Source organism: Cornus florida, unplaced genomic scaffold (assembly GCF_030987335.1).
Source record: "Cornus florida cultivar Cherokee Brave unplaced genomic scaffold, ASM3098733v1 CherokeeBrave_3.0.0_Hap2_Chr09, whole genome shotgun sequence".
NCBI lineage: Eukaryota > Viridiplantae > Streptophyta > Magnoliopsida > Cornales > Cornaceae > Cornus > Cornus florida.
Window position 1 is genome coordinate 12,001,751 of NW_026775579.1, and position 18,567 is coordinate 12,020,317.

The 18,567-nt window shown below is 34.7% G+C and overlaps 1 protein-coding gene across 1 annotated transcript; it reads right to left on the bottom strand.

The window, feature by feature from the left end:
- Positions 1-1,773: 1,773 nt before the first annotated feature.
- Positions 1,774-2,154, bottom strand: LOC132272377 (uncharacterized). The gene has a single exon (XM_059773535.1). The coding sequence runs from the start codon at positions 2,152-2,154 to the stop codon at positions 1,774-1,776; it is 381 nt and encodes a 126-aa protein (XP_059629518.1).
- Between the last annotated feature and the right edge of the window lie 16,413 nt (positions 2,155-18,567).

The following is an 18,567-nucleotide window of genomic DNA, read 5'->3' on the forward strand; positions in this document are numbered from 1 at the left end:
ACATGAAAGAGTCTCAGAAACCAATTCTGAGCACTCGAGATGACACTAAGCGACACGAAACAGAGCTCAGAAAAGAAAATTAAACGAAAAAAATTCATTCGTAAAATTTCAAGAAAAAGGAAAGGGAGGCAAATGACTGGGTCATTACAATTATCTCATCACATACATGCATAAATCTCATCATAGCCATATCCAATAATGGCACAAGACCCACAAACAGTTATAGATCGAATCTAGGATTATATATATGCAATAAAAGAATGATTAAAATCATAATACTATTTACTCATATTTAATAATGGTAAAATAGATAATTACAGCTATGAATCATGCTTGTAAATCATAATTATATCAACAACAATGATTATAATTATAAATCGAACAATTACATTTAATTATACAAATTAAATATCATGAAAAATTAAATTATACTTATTAGTTAATTTAAACATTTCCATCCAACATCAAACCATGAGAGTCTGATATAATTTATATATTTTAGACCTATGTCACTGTTCCCAATACTTATAAACATGTTCGGGATCTTTTATACTCAAACTGGGGTCATTCTGAACACTTTTGAAGAAAATAGGTTCGTGAAGCTCGAGAACAAGCTCCCTATGCTCGAGCACAAACCTTAATACTCGAGCACTGGGGGTCGGCGGTGTTATACTCGAGCACAACCTTTTGTGCTAGAGAATAAAGTCGCGGCAATAGATCGGAGGTCCATTTTAGGTCTATAACTCCGTCGTTCGGGTCCTAAAACATGATTTCTAAGTCCCATATGATCACCAATGATATAAACAACGAAAATACATAAGATCAAACAATTTAAAACAAGTTTTATGCATTAAATCAAAGAACCCATCAAGTTGAAGAACGAACACATATAAACACGAAAGCAATTCATATATAATAATTAATTGTCTGATTAATTCTCTGATTTAAGCCCTAAAATCTAGCATGTGATGGAGAGATTATAGATTCAAAGGGGATGAGATAGATAAAAAACTTGCCTTATGATTTTTGGATTGAAAATCAGCTTCTAAGTTCTTTATAGGTTCTCTTGTCTTCTTCTCCAAATTCTGGCAACCTTCAAGCTAAGTCTGACCAATACTCCTTGCCCCGGTCACCTTCTTCTTCCTTTTCTAATCAACCTTCCATTTCTACCTTTGTGGTACAACCCTTTTTCTCTTCTTTCTAACCTCATGTATCCAACCCCTAATTCTAATTTAATTAGGAAGACAAATAATAATGATATATATATTAAATAACATATATAAAAAAATATGTATATTAATATATATAACCACATAAATATTATAGACATATAAATACACATTTGGGCCTACAGTTTTCCACCCAACTAGGCCTTTAAATTAATTAAAGGCTTCTCCTTCAAAGCCCCAAACTCATAGTCCTTTTACTAAGCCCAACTAAATAAAAACTAAAATAAACTACAATAACACACACTACAATTAAATTAACAAGTAATAACGAACAATACAATCAACCAAATATCAACTAATAAATAATCAATTAATTTAATTACAAATGATTAAATAACAACAAAATCATCAAATCACAAAAACAATAAAAATAATTAAATTAAATAAACGAGCACAACCAAACTATTAATTCAAATAAAATAATTTAATTAAATAAAATAAATGCTTCAAAAATTAGGGATATTACATTCTTCCCCCTATAATAAAGGAGAATTGTTGAAATAAGGTATGTAGTGAATTCCGAGGATAGAATTCACTACGTACCTTATTTCAACAATTTCGGAAACTTCGAATGGATTTCATCTTCCCGTTCCCAAGTGGACTCGGCCTCATTATGATGGATCCACTGAACACGCACAAGAGGAATAATCTTGATGCAAAGCACCTGATTCCTACGATCAAGAATACGATAAGGTGGCTCTACATGTGTCGCATCCGGTTGCAACTCTATCTCACCAACGTCTATATGCTGATAACGATCCTTATCACACAGAAATTTCCACAATATGGATACAGGGAAAACATTATGGGTATGATATAAATGGTCCAAAAGTGCCAAACTATAAGTTACAGCTCCTACAAGATCCGTAATCATAAATGGACCTACTAAACATGGTGACAACTTCCATTTTTTCCCAAAGCGCATTACTCCCTTTATGGGAGACACTTTGAGCAAAACCTGATCCCCAATCTGAAACTCTAGTGAACGAGTATGACGGTCTCAATAACTCTTCTGCTTACTCTGGGTAATGCGTATGTGATCTCAAATAAGTTCAATCTTCAAAGGTATCCTTAATGAATTTAGGGTCCAAAAATCTGCCCTCACCAACCTCTAAACAACAAACAGGAGATCTATATGTTCAGCTATACAATGCCTCAAAAGGTGTCATACTAATAGTTTTTTGGTAACTATTGTTATAAGCAAACTCTGCAAGTGACAAGTAATCCTCCCAATGACACAAGCTCTAATAAAATCCTCCATAATCTGGTTGACTCTCTCAGTCTGTCCATCTATCTCGGAATGATAAGCAGTGCTAAGATGCAACTCTGTACCCAAATCTTGCTAGAAGCTTCCCCAAAATCCTGAGATGAAACTCGAATCTCTATCCGATATGATGGACAACAGTATACCATGTAGCTTCACAATCTTTGCAATATAATGCTTCAACAACTGTTCTGAAGTGAAATCAGTGTGAATAGGCAATAAATGAGTGGAGTTTGTTCATCTATCAACGATCACCCAAATGGAATTGTGATTCTTATTTCAATTAGGTAGTCCCTTAACAAATTCCATGGAAATACTCTCATTTCCACTCCGATATAGGTAGTGGCTGCAAAGCGCTTGATGGTCTTTGATGATCAGTCTTAACCATTTGGCAAGTACTACATTTAGAGACAAAGATAGCTATGTCCCTCTTTATGTCTACTAATATGTGTTCTTTGCATTCAATTCAAGATTTTTAGCACAACTTGTGTACTTGAGGGATTTTTCATGATTAGTCCATGACTAGCTATGATTTTGATCTTTTGAGGACTATATTGCTTAGAATTTAAAAATTGCTTGACTTGAGAGTCCAATACTCCTTGTATGCCTTGTGGATGCCATTTAGGAGTAGATTTTTCAAAAGATTGATATCTTGCTTGCATTTGTGGTCCATATTATCCTGATTTTGTGAATGTTTTGAGATTCACTCTAGGATTCTACACTAGCACAGGTGCACACTAGCATTCATTTGTGGGGTATGTGCTTTGTTGATTATTGATTTGGTTATATCCCAATTGAGCTAGTAGTACATTGAAGGTTTTCATTCTTGATAAAGGTGGATAACAAACCCTTTTCACTAAGTAGCCGGGATTCTAGCCTCATCAAGCACTGAATTTCTCGTGCCAAAAGATGGAGGGCCCAAACTCTAGGTTAATAACTTTCTACAAAAAAAAAAAAAAAAAAAAAAAATCCAAAATACAAAAATTTGTTTCATCATTGTGCACTTTTGTGTAATCATACATACCTTATGATTTCTATTGGGCTTGATCTCATATCTTTCTTTCATATTGTGCTAGATTGTCTTAGAATGCTTGATGTGGTTATCTTTATCTGATTTGATATTTGATGTACGTTTGCTAGTGTGGTTATTCAAGTAGGTTGTTGATCCCAAGTTTGGGGGTGCACTCTTTCCCAATGGATCACTACCGGGCTTCATGTCTTTGCCACCACGATATACTCTTTCCATCTTTTCCATTGTTCTCGTTGCACATTGAGGACAATGTGTGATTTAAGTTTGGGGGTAAGGTGACTTTGTTGCATTCTACCTAAATTTGAGACTTAATTGCATGATTGATATTTGGGATCCATTTGAGCTATGATTTCAAAACTTGGCGTGGTTAATACCAGCTGCTCAAAAGTGTGAAAAAATGTGGTCAAGTTTGAATTTATAGAATGTCACTACCACTACTAACTATTAATGTAGCTAGAGTAAATAGGGATCATCCCAAGGGAAATTAATGATGGATTAGTAGGTCGAATGATCAAAAGATAGTTTGTTGGTTGAATTAGACTACAATTTAAACTAAATAAATGCAATGTAGAACAACTAAAACAATATGAGGTGTAGAGAATATGAGAGAGGAGTCTTGAGTCATAGAGTTTACCACTAAGCATAACCTTCCTAGACATTCAATATTTGATGGATTAGGGGGATTGTGTGTTGTAAATGAAAGTGTGTGCCATTAATTGAAATATCAAGCATGGATGGCCAAGTAAACATACATTATTTAGTCAATCTAGTGAGTAGCATAACATATTAAATTAAGCCATTAATCCTTCTATGAGTCCATAATTAATGCACACTCATTAAATTAGAGAAATATATAATTCTTGCATTCATAAGCATGGAACATTAAACAACAAGAATGGATTGTTCACCTATTTAAACTAATTAAACTAAGGAGGTGGCACAATCCATCAAGAAATAAGTATGAACCATCAAATAAACTACAAGAGTAATCTATTTAAGCACCATGCCTTGACCATCACTAGATTCATAATATCAACACATATAGACATGCATCAATGTCACAAAATCTAGAAATAAACACATGAACATTCATTCTAGCATACATAGACATATGGATAGAACTAAATGATCAATTGGAAGTATTAAACTACACAAATCATTGTAGAAACAAGATTTATATATATAAGATGTTAAGATAAGAATTACAACACAAATCCCCATTAATTACAAAACATCAAAGTCTAGGAGCTATGCTTAGGGCGATCTCTAGCCCCAAGATAATGGTTTAGCCACTCATTAATGTCGTTATCTAACCCTCAAGGGCTATCTCCATGGTAGAAATCATCCTCTTCTTCTTGTGTTCTTGGTAGAAACTCTAGATGAGTGGGAGAACTTTCCCAAATTGTGTGTGTCTCTCTCTAATCTCTAACCAAATCTCTAGCCTCTCAAGAATTCTTTACTAAAAATAGCCCAAAATCCTTATATAGGTAGCTCAAATGTCACACCCAATGGTCAAACCTATGCACTAGGACCTCCAAATGATTGTACCATGAGAACACCTTTAATTTGGCTGGAACTCTATTTTTTACGCAACTTGAGGCAGTTTGATCGATCACAAGGTTGCTCGGATTGATCGAACCATGGCGGCGCACTTTTTGGATAAGGACAAGGCTAAGATATTTTTGGGAAAATGACAAAAGTGGTAGATGTGGAAAATATCAAAAGGGTTTTATCGATCAAAAGAAAGGTTGGATCGATCAAAAGGGGAAATTTTCCCGAATATAAGGACATAAGGCTTGATCCATCATGGCATGGTTGGAACGATCACAGTGTGATCAATTGTAGCTTGGTTCGATTGATCGTAAAAAGCTTCTTCAGCACTTTGCTTCCACTTTGCTCCTTTTTTTCACTAGGCTTGAGATTGCTTCTTTTAATGCTCTAATTCAGCTGAATTGACTTATTTTGGGGATAAGTGCCTGAAAAGGGAAATAACATGAAATTAGACTAAAACAAAAAAATAAGATAGAATAAGGTCCTAGAACATTCAAGCATAAGGGGTTTAAATGTGCACTTTTTAGCGCTTATCATCTACCCACCAAAAATGTCACTTCATGTGTTGATATATCTTATCTCCACCTGAATGAATAGAAAACTCAGAATTGTGAACCTCAGTTGTCACACCCTTCCTCAAATCATAAGTAGAAGGTACTACTAGATGTCCTTTGCACCTCAACCCTTTATTTGTCCTAACAGTATAAAATGGAATGTAACGACCCTGGATTTTTCAACCCAGTGTGTCCTGTGATGAACTAAAAAATGATCCGATAACGGATCTGAAATGCGGAAGCAAAAGAAGCAAGATGGCATCAAGAGATGTACGTCATCCTTAAGGCACCAGGATAACTCCCTATGAATCCACAAAACTCAAATGAGCCAACAAATGAAGTAAGAATGCCAAACCTGATAAGAAAGAACCAAGGGCAAAATGGTCATTTCACACTAAAATGGGTGCCACCGTGCACACCATTGGAAAGACAACGAAAAATGAACGAAGTTAGACTCAAGAATCGCTTGATTCTGAGTCCGGACAGAAAAGATATGAAAATAAAATGAAGTGGTCTTCTCCGTTTAAGAGTTACCAACTCACTAAAACTGGAATAACTCACACTATAGATGGAGTTTTGATGAGTAATTGGTATCGTTGGAAAGCTAACTTCAAGCTCTTGAATTTAGACTCAAGAACCACCTAGTATAGATTAGAAATGAAAGAGATATGATCTCCCAAAGTTGAAACAACAAAGCTGTTCAAGGAAAAGATGAAGAAAATGGTTCCAGGGAGGGTCGGTCGACCGAAATGCAACCATCAGCCGGCTGAAACTCAACCGTCGGTAGGCCGAACCCCAATCATCAGCTGGCCGAAATGAGGTTTTTTCTAAAAAGCCTACTGAAATGGTCTTGAGAGTTTGGTAAGCTGGCTGATGGATCCTCATCAGCCGACCGACACATTTGCTGCAGTAGAAAAAGCTACTGCAATGTGTGTGTGAGGTGCTTGGACCATCTCTAAGGCTCTACATGCATTCTACATGATCCGAATAAGTTTCAAAACATTCCCTAGCCTCATACAAGCGTCCAAGCCATTCCAAAACAAAGAGGAACTTAAAATGATACTCCAATGCATGAATTTTTCATAAAAATTCATAAAAATTGCCTAAAAATAGTTCCAAAGTTGAAACTTAAGAGTTTTGTGAATTGTGGACATGCATGCAAATGTAAAAAGACATTTAAGATGCATCCCAATGGTTCGCGGCTTCAAAATGTCCTAAATGCAAAATATGACCTCTCAACGGCCAAAAATGCCAAAAAATGCGATACATGAAACCAAAATGTGAAACCTGGAACAAAATGGTGTTTGGCCCTTGGCCACACCTTATTCATGATCATGGAGACCCTATGGAAGAAAAAGAATGGAATTCCCACACCCGATGCAAACATAGTGAAGCAAAGACTTAACATTTTTCAATATTTTCATAATGAACCTTGAAAACGAAAGTGCATAGAATACATATTTGATGCCATTGGCCTATTGCCTCAACTCATACATGTCAAATACATTGAAAAGAGTGTACTTATGTACACTTTACATACATGAAATCAATGATACAAGTTCTAATACATAAGGCTACAAAAAATGGCATTTTATGCTAACATTTGCATAAAATGGAAACTTAAAGCTACAAGTCATCCGAGGACTGATGAGCATCACGAACCAAGCCTTCGTACTTGAAACAAATCCCTAGTAACTTTGGGGTGAGTAACATAAAGCTACTCGTAGGAAATGAGCATGCATCGACCTAGCATTTTACAATTTTATCACCTTAAGGTGAAACATGTTAAAGAGGCTCATGCCACCTAACGTCTAAGTCAACATAAGACTCAGGGAGCATCCTAAACTACCGTAGATCATTTCTAGCATAAATTACATCATTCACGCAATTTAAACAATATAGAAGCATACTATACAACGCAATAAGATAAAGGTTCTCAAAAGTATCAACTTACAATTTAGGATATGAAAACAACTAAAGTGGGTCATGTCACCTAACGTCTATGTTCCAAATGAATCTATAGGATCATTTCTAAGCTACATTTGAACATCGAAACACAAATCACAATATCGATGCAATTTAACTAACATTGGAACTTCCAATACAACGCACAAATCATGATTCTTCTAAGTTGACATCTTAAAACTCAAAACGGGAAATCAATTAAAGAATAACAAGTTACGATATCATCTAGTTATTAACTTGAAACGAAATACGAAATCAAACAAAGAGGATACTTGGACATCACGCCGGATCAGACCGACACCATAGTTACTTTAGGGTTACTAACCCATGGGTAACCTCCCTATATGCGCACTAGACTGTAGAGGGACAATCCCCTGTATTAGAACCATGTCCTAGCCATAGTCAAACAACGACATCCCCAAGTTTCCAAAATCAACAAGTTATGCAACAACGTATATATCAACATGTATATACAAGATAATCAACTATCTACTATGCACAACTGAGTTTGGAAACACATACAATACATGCTTTAAGTCTACATTACTAAAGCATGACAAATATCGAATCTTCAGTGTGCGATTTGTTACACGCTATGGCAATATCATTTAATATTGAAAACATATACTCATGAATCTAATACAAGTCCAAAATCATGATTTAAACATACAACCAACGTCAAATACATGATTAAATCATTAACGCTATAGATACGGAAATTAATTAAATAAACTAATTAATTTATCTAAGTTTCAAATCTCAATCAAATGACCCTTAATTAACACATGTTAAACAACACTGCATGGTCATTACATAAATCCATTCAAAATCTTAATTAGGCTAATGGAATAACAATGTAGAATTTAATTAAATCTCTGACTTCTGAAGCAACTTCAAATGGTCCCAAATTAATATATATTAGTAAACAAGTTCTAGTCATTTCAAATATCAAGTTTAAAATTCAATTAAGCCAATGGAACCCTTAAATTGATTTTAATTAATTCTTTTAATTAAAATCTCTAGATTTTCATACTCATTCAAATGCTCCAAAATTAAAGTATGTTAAAGAGCATACCAAGACTTAATTTGATAGCCTATCACAAGTTAATTCCATGCAAGGTACGACCATAATAATTAAACTTTCACAAAAGAAAATTATTAAATAAAAGATACAATCTTTATTCAAATAATCCCAATTTAATATATGTTAGCAACATACCACAGCCTAATTTACTAGCATACCACAATTTAATTCTAAGTTGAATATCATCATGAGAATTAAATCTTAAACATAGAAAATAATTAAATTAAATTCTAAATTTTGAACAAAAGCATGCATACAGGTTGTATAAGTATCAATAGCATGCAAGACAAAAAAAATAATAACATATAACACTCCCAATCTCAATTTGAGATGAAAATCTCAAATCCCTACTGAAAGAAAAGTGCTCCGAATTCGACGATACTTCGGTATTTTATCAGGGAGAACACGATGAACAAGAATCCCAAGGAAGCCCCATCAAATCACAACTTGACTTCAAACCTGAACTCAAAATTTTGCCAAAAATGGGTTCTAATAAGGGGGAAAGGTAGAGCACGACGAGGCCTACGCTAAATGTTAAGGCTGAAAACTTTCTACCAAGGAAATCAAGTGGAGGAGAAGAAGAAAAGGTGGCAGCCCAAGGAGCTCCCATGGTTGCCGGCCAAAGAGGGAGGAAGATGATGGAAAAGTGACTTTTCACTTTAAGACATTCTATTTATAGTAAAACCCTAAAAGTGCCCCGAAAGGGACCCGCCGGGTCCGGAAAAGTAGAATTTGAGCAAACGTGCTCAAGTGGCAAAAATCTGTGAATGAAAAAGAACTGAGATGAGAAAATATGAACAACGGAAGAAACGACGTTAAAAACCGAGTCCTGAGCAGAGAGATATGCCCCGAACAAGTTCGGCAACAACTACTAGAAGGGAATTCTAAGAGTACACGACTCGATGAAAAGTGAAAATGAATCTCGTACGAGGATCCAGGCTTAAAATGAGGTATTTTTGCAATAACTTTCATTAATTACGTAATGGCCCTTCAAAAAAGTAAAAACTGCACTAATGACCCAGAATGAAAATACGTTCTAAAAATATTTTCTTAAAAATCCCTGAAATAAAATATCTTCAAAAGATATTTATGAAAAACACCCCAAGAAAAAAAAAAGATTCTGAAAAATTATGCATCCATGCCCCTATGGACACTGGGAGCAACTAGAGTACTTTACTCCAAAAGCAAAGATACGTATTTCGTGGAAACCACTTAGAATGCAGATACGTGAGATCAAAAACCAACTCCGAATACATAAAGTGAGGTTATGCCAACAAAGTGACAAACGGGGAAAAGACAAAATAGGGAAAAGGACGAAAAGTGAATAGTGTCCAAAAAGTGAAAATATGGAAATGACTCGGTCCTTAAAGGAAGTTGTCAATCGAAAGAAAAGAGTCTCAAAAACCATTTTCGAGCACTCGAGACGACACTAAGTGATGAGAAACCAAACACAGAACAGAAAAGACAATGAAAAAAATTTATCCATAAAATTTGAGGAAAAAGGAAAGGAAGGAAAATGACTGGATTATTACATGGAACATCTCCAGAAGCTAACTCTACAACTCTATCAATGCACTTCTTATCTTTAAGTTGTGCCTTAAGTATTTTGTAGATCATAGCAGGTGTTACTACCATACAAGCTACAAAAGCATCATACAACTCATCCATAGTATTCAAAACATCTCATTCTATAGCGAATAACGCGGAAAAACTAGCATAACGTCAGCGACTGAGTGCATTTACCACCATATTCGCTTTCCCTAGATGGTATGTATAGAGAAATGATAATCTTTCAGAAACTCTAATCACTTGCGCTGTCTCATATTTAACTCCTTCTGTGTGAACAAATATTGCAGACTCTTATGATCATTAAATAGTCTAAAGGACTCTCCCAACAGATAATGTCTCCAAATAAGCAAGGCAAAGACTACATTTGCTAACTCCAAGTCGTGAGTTGGATAGTTAAGCTCATGAGGCTTAAGCTTACGAGATCCATAAGATACCGGCCACTCCTCCTGCATCAATACACATCCCAAACCCTGCAAAGAAGTGCCTGTGTAAATAAGATACTGATAAGTGCTCAAATGTGATTCATTTTAGCACCTAAGTTAGGGTATTTTAGTCCATTCATCTATCTTATTTTCCCGTTTTGGTTCTAATTTGTGTTTTTGTCTATTTCAGATTAATAAGGTTTAAACAGGCTAAAAAGAGTCTATTAGCTCCTTTTTAGAGTTAAGAAGGAAATCCTAAAAAAGTCAGAAAAACTGCACTTGTCAACCTTCGATCGATCGAAGAAGTTCCCGATCGATCAAAAAGATCTACGATCGATCGAAATGAAGGCGGTGCCAACTTAGTGGATAAGGTCACCAGTTGTCAAATATATCTTTGCCACATCAGCTTCGATCGATCAAAGTAAGCTTCGATCCATTAAAACCAGCTTCGATTGATCGAAGCCCCTGCTGGCAATGAGTTGTTTAATTCCTGAGCGCGCCCAAACTCCACCAACTTTTGTAACTGCAAGAATGCACCAATCAAAGGCCTATTTTTTAACTTATTGCCTACTAAAAAAGGCTTGTATTTAATTAAAATTGAACCAATTGTATAGGGTTCCAAGAAATTCCTTCACTAGTTATTCCAACTTTTGTTATACAATTAGATAATTTTCTCCCTCTAGGATTAGGGTTTTTGGAGACCAAAGCAAGAGGAAGAAGATGGTGCCTACATTGAAGAAAGCCCTTGAGGGTTGGATGATAACAACCATGAGTGGCTAGATCCTTCTCTTGGGGCTAGAGATAGCCCCTAGGCTCGCCTCCTAAACTATAGTACTTTGTAATTTTTGGGGATTTTAGTTGTAATTGATATTTTGATCTATGATTATATAGATCTTGTGTTTTTACATGATTTGTATGGATTAATTCTTCTGATTGATCTTTTATTTCTATTTATATGTCTATGTATGCTAGAATGAATGGTCATGTGCTTACACTAGATTTTATGAGTTTAATTCATGTCTATGTGTGTTGGAAATATAAATCTAGTGATGGTCAAGGCATAGTGCTTAATTGACTACTCTTGTGTTTTGTTTGATGGATTATGTTTATTTCTTGATGAATTGTGCTGCTTCCTCAATTTAATTAGTTTAATTTCCTTGTCATTAGTATAAGTGAAGTGTTGTTGCTTTAAATTCCTAGATAGGTAGACAATTTATTCTTGTTGTTTGATGATCCATGCTTATGAGTGCAAGTAGTACATTTCTCTAGATTTTTGTGTGTGTATTAATCATGAGTTTATTGAATGGTTAGTGGCTTAATTTGATATGTTGTGCTACTCACTAGATTAATTAGACAATTTATGCTTATATTGCCATCCATGCTTAGTATTTCAATTAATAACACACACACACACACACACTTGTTTTACAACTTGGAAGCCCTCTAAATTGGCAAATGATAAATGTTTAGTGAGGTGAAACTTAGTGGTGAACTCTATGCCTAAAGACTTCTCTTTCATTCTCTATACCTTAATCTTTAGATTATTCTTAATTTACATGTTTTTAATTGAATTACTAGCTTAATTCAACCAACCAAACCTCTCTTTGATCATTCGACCTACTAACCCGAATTCGATTCTGTAGTATCTTGCAATTCCCTTGGGATGATCCCTACTCACTTTTGCTACGTTAGTAGTAGTGGTGGTAGTGGTTTTTATAAATTTAAATTTGACCAAAAAAGTTTTCTTTGAACCACTCTCACATTCACACATTTTTGTAAAGCATAACAACATCTACAGTCAAATTTTAGCGCCGTTGCTGGGGATTAGCAACGCCGTATTAGAAGACCAGAGAGAAGCAGCAAGCTACTGTGATGATTAGAATCTGCTTTATTTAGATAATAAGCTTATTGTTTAGTTTTGTTGAGTATTTTGGCTGGAAGTGGAGTTTTATCCATTCCATTTTATGCATTGGATTACCTCCTTTTGTAATTGTATTATTTTGATTTATATATATATTTTTTAAAAAAGCCCTATTTAGGAAGAAAAAAAACATTGTATTGTTGTTGTCAAGGCTTTATAGTTGTTGTATTTTTATATGCATGCTATATTCATTATGTTTATCACCTGAGCATGTTCATATTGAAGATTTAAGGTTATGGAGTTGAACTCAGAATTTTAGGGACACAAATTTCCAGTTTTACCCCTAAAACCATAATTCTGTAGAATGTGATTTATATGGTGCTGTTTGGAGTTTTGAGTTGCACAACCACTCTTATCCTGTGTGTATGCTTGAACATTGTTATTGTTTACTCTTCTTATTGTATTTGGTGATGTGTGAGACCTTGCAGGGTTCTAGCAATAGTGATGAGGATAGGGGGAGTGTTGTTGAGCATATTATTGAGTGTTATTGAGCACATTATTAGCTAGTGTGTATATAGAGGTTGTGAAAACTAGTGTTTTCAAGGTGTGTGCAGAGTGTGAGATAGCTGAGTGTGTAACTAATTGCATACAACTAGTGGTGTTTTTATTGGCTGAGGCTTAGAACCTAGGTTTTTCCCTATTGAGAGGGTTTTCCCTGTAAACCTTGTGCCTCATTGTGTTTGTTGACCTTTGTATTCATTTTAGTACTTGAAGAAGTTATTGAAACAGATCAACTCACCCCCCTCTTGGTTCAATAACCACTCACTTAGACAATTCAACCATCTTAAAGAATAAGTGAGACTTCATTTATTAGTCAGCCCAAATGGTTTCAAAAATTTTAATCCATCACCATAATCAAATCCACAATAAATCATGCAAAAAGGCTACCCATGCAAAGTATAAACATGGACAATTTAATAAAAACAACCCATTATGAATTATATGACAAGTACAACAAGTATATAAACAATACTAAACATAGAACAACTTAGTAGTTGATTACTCATGCTCCATTACAAGTACAAGAATGATAAATACTATTTAGCCATAACAAGTAGTATATAAAAGAATGTGATTAATATCATTCAACTCTTAAAATACCCAAAAATGATCAATATCATGAATCATGGTGCACATTACCATCTCAATATGTTTAAGACCATATAAGATCCTAACACCATGAAATTAACTCATCCATTCCCTAATTAATTTATGCGTCGCCTAATGCCATACGCGAATTATTCCAACGTCGAGCCCTTGGTAGGGTTTGGGGAAGCACCCCAGAGACCAGAAATGACCCTAAAATGCTGTGCTAAAACTCCCCCATTTTGGAAAAATATTAAGTTCCAAGTATAAATTAGTTTGCTGCTCCTAGGGGTTTCAATCGGCTGAAACTTAAAGTTAGTTGACTGATACTAGAATTTTAGTCCACTGCTTCTTAGTTTTAGTTGGTTGAAACTGCCTGGGTAAGGATTCTTGGTTATGTCCGTGAGTTTCAGTTTTGTTATCCATTATTTTAGGTTCCAATTCATGCACGAACAATTTTAACGACTCCTAAATGATTAGATGGCATAATAACATTATTAAATTAAAAAAACATGGCAATCAAATCTTCAAATTCAAAGAAATCATATAAATAAGCCAGGAATATGCATATATATATATATATATATATATATATATAACAATCCATTTTCATGCTTTTACTGTCAATTATACATGTCAAATCAATACTCCTCAGTCCTAAGATTTTGATATGCAAGGTGAAGAATTTATTGGTTCAAAGGGGAAGAATAGAGGTGTGACTTGCCTTAGGTTTTTGGATTGAAAACAATGCAAGCTTTTCTGGTCATCTCCTCCAACTCCGTCAGCCTTGAGTGGTTGCCGCTGTCCTCCTCACTGGTCCGGCCTTTCATTCTCTTCCTTGGTTCAGCCTCTCTCTTTCTCACAGCCTTTCGTCTATCTCTAGCTTTCTCTATTATTCCTTTCCTGTCTCTCTTATCTCTTTATGTTCTCTCTATATAATGTATAACTATATGTAATTACACATATATTATATATATACTAACCCTAATCCTAATACTAATCAGATTATAAATAAATAATATGTAAATAATACATGCAATACACAAATAAGTAATGTAATACACATTATCTACATATTATATATATATATACACACACACACACACACATATGTACAGTTATAATTAATATATATATACCCATAGATGATAAGTGCTCAAATGTGATGCATTTTAGCACCTAAGTTAGGGTATTTTAGTCTATTCATCTATCTTAATTTCACGTTTTAGTTCTAATTTGTATTTTTATCTATTTTAGTTCAATAAGGTTCAAACAGGCTAAAAAGAGTCTTTTAGCTCCTTTTTGGAGTTAAGAAGAAAATCTAGAAAAAAGTCAGAAAACTGCACTATTCAAGGTTAGATCGATCGAAGAAAGACAGGATCGATCGAAACTATCTACAATCGATAGAGATGAAAGCGGTACCAGCTTAATGGATAAGGTTGCCACTTGTAAAAATATCTTTGCCACGTCAGCTTCGATCGATCGAAGCAAGTTACAATCGATTGAAGATCCCTTCGATTGATCGAAGCTCATGCTGGCAGTGAGCTGTTTAATTCCCGAGTACGCCAGAACTCCACCAATTTTTGTAGCTGCGAGTTTGCACCAATCAAAGGCCTTATTTCTGACTTGTTGCCTACTCAAAAAGGCTTGTATTTAAATCAAATGAACCAATTTGTATAGGGTTGACAATTTTTATTTCAAATATAGATATAGCTACTAGATATTTTCTCTCTCTAGAACTAGGGTTTTAGGAGCAAAGTAAATAGGAAGAAGATGGTGCCTATATTGAAGATAGCCCTTGAAGGTTGGATGACACCTACCATGAGTGGCTAAATCCCTTTTTTGGGGCTAGAGATAACCCCTAGGCTTGCTTCCTAAACTTAGTATTTTGTAATTTTTGGGGATTTATGTTGTAAATAATGTTTTGACCATGAATTTATATAGATCTTAAGTTTTTACATGATTTGTATGGATTAATTCTTCCAATTGATCTTTTATTTTTATACGTATGTCTATGTATGCTAGAATGAATGGTCATGTGTTTACACTAGGTTTTATGAGTTTAATACATGTCTATGTGTGTTGAAGTTATAAATTTAGTGATGGTCAAGGCATGGTGCTTAATTGATTACTCTTGTGATTTGTTTGATGGATCATGCTTATTTATTGATGGATTGTGCTACCTCCTTAGCTTAATTAGTTTAATTTCCTTGTCATTAGTGTAATTGTAGTGCAGTTTAATTTTATTTTCCATTCTTGTTGCTTGATGATCCATGCTTATGAGTGCAAGTAGTGTAATGACCCGGTCATTTTCTTCCTTTCCTTTTTCCTCAAATTTTATGGATAAATTTTTTCCATTGCCTTCTCTATTCGGTGTTTGGTTTCTCGTCACTTAGTGTTGTCTCGAGTGCTCGAAAATGGTTTCTGAGACTCTTTCCCCTGGATTGACAACTTTCTTAAAGGACCGAGTCATTTCCACATTTTTTGTTTTTTTGACACCATTCACTTTTCTTCCTTTTCCCTATTTTGTCTTTTCCCCGTTTGTCACTCTATTGGCATAACCTCACTTTTTGTGTTCGAAGTTTGTTTTTGACTTCATGTATCTTCATTCTAAGTGGTTTCCACGAAATATGTATCTTTACTTTTGTAGTAAAGTACTCTGGTTGCTCCTGGTGTCCACAGGGGCATGGATGCATAGTTTTTCAGAATCTTTTTCTTTTCTTAGGGTGTTTTTCGTAAATATCTTTTGAAGAAATTTTATTTCAGGGGTTTTTAAGAAAATATTTTTGGAAGATATTTTCATTCTGGGCCATTAGCATAGTTGTAGGGGCCATTGTGCAATTAATGAAAGTTATTGCTAAATGCCTTGTTTTGAGCTTGAATCCTCGTACGGGATTCATTTTCACTTTTCGTCGAGTCGTGTACTCTTAGAATTTCCTTCTGTTCGTTTTTCTCCAGTTTCAGGGTTTTTGGCCCTAGTTGCCGTCGAACTTGTTCGGGGCATATCTCTCTGCTCAGAACTCAGTTTTGAACGCCATTTCTTTTATTATTCATATTTTCTCATTTTGGTTCTTTTTCGTTCATGGAGTTTTTGCCATTTGAGCGCATCTGCTCAAATTCCACTTTTTTGGACCCGGCGGGGCCCTTTTTGAGATTTCTATAAATAGGTTGCCCTACTTTAAAAAGTTAACTTTTTAGCCTTCTTCTCCACTTCATGGCTAGCAGCCATGGCAACCCAAGGGGCTGCCACCTTTATTTCTTCTTCTCCACTTGCATGCCTTTGTAAAAAGTCTCTCGTCTTAACGTTTATCGTAGGCCTCGTCGTGCTCTACCTTTCCCCCTTATTAGGACCCATTTCTGTCCATTTTGTGAGTTCGGGTTTGAAGTCAAGCAGTGATTTTCATGGGGCTTCCTTGGGATTCTTGTTCAGCATGTTGTCCCCGACAAAATTCCGAAGTATCGTCGGATTCGGAGCACTTTTCTTTCGGTGGGAATTTGAGATTTTCATCTCAAATTGAGGTAGGGGATGTTATAGGTTTATATTTTTGTTGTCTTGCATGCTATTGATGCTTATAAAACTTGTATGCATGCTTTTGTTCATAATCTAGAATTTAATTTAATTAATTTCTATTTTTAAGATTTAATTCACATGATGATATTCAACGTAGAATTAAATTGTGGCATGCTAGTAAATTAGGCTTTGGTAGGTTTGTTAACATATATTAAAATTGGAGTATTTGATAAAGTATTGCAACTTTTATTTAATAATTTTCTTTGGTGAAAATTTAATTCTCATGGCCGTACCTTGCATGGAAATAACTTGTGATATGCTTTTAAATTAAGTCTTGGCATGGTCTTTAACATACTTTAATTTGAGAGTATTTAGATGAGTATGAAAATTTAGAGATTTTAGTTAAAAGGATTAATTAAAATCTATTTAATGGTTCCATTGGCTTAATTAAGTTTTTAACTTGATATTTGTGATGAACATGACTTGTACACCACCATTTAATTTGGGACCATTTGGTGCTATTTTAGAAGTTAGAGATTTAATTATCATGATTTAATTAAATTCTACCTTATTGTTCCCTGGCCTAATCAAGTTTTTGAATGGATATATGAAATGACCATGCTATGTTGTTTAACATGCGTTAATTAGGGATCATTTGATTGAGATTTGAAACCTAGAGAATAATTGGCTTGTTTGATTAATTTTCGTTTCTATTGCATTATTGATTTAATCATGAGTTTGACATTGGTAGTATGTTTAAAGCATGATTTTAGACTTGTATTAGATTCTTCAGTTTATATTTTCAATATTGAATTATATTGTTATAGCGTGTAACGAATCGCACATTGAAGATTCAACATGTGATGTTATTATAGTGTGTAACGAATCACGCTCTGAAGATTCGACATTTGTCATCCTAGAGTAGTTGTGGATTTAGAGCATGAGCTGTATGGTTACAACCTACTTGTGCATGGACTATAGTTTCGTGCTTTATATATATTTCGTATATAAGTTGTTAACTTATTTATTTTGGAGTCATTTGGGACATTGTTATAGAGACTTGGCTAGAGTTTAGCTCTAGTGCGGGAGGTATGAGTTTTCCCCATTTATAGTGCGCACTTAGGGTGGTATTCCTAGCCGGTTAATGCCCGGAATAACCATAGGTCTTGGCTTTATCCAGGATTTGATGTCTAAGTCTTCCACTACTTGATTTCGCATTCAATTCCAAGTTGGCAACCAATGTTTAATTGTAACTTGTGGTTTTGGTTATTGGTGATTTAATGTTGTTAAGTACATTCAGGCATTATGATTTCTAATGAATAATTGCAGGTTTTGATGTTGTTAAGTACATTCAGGCATTATGATTTCTAATGAATCATTG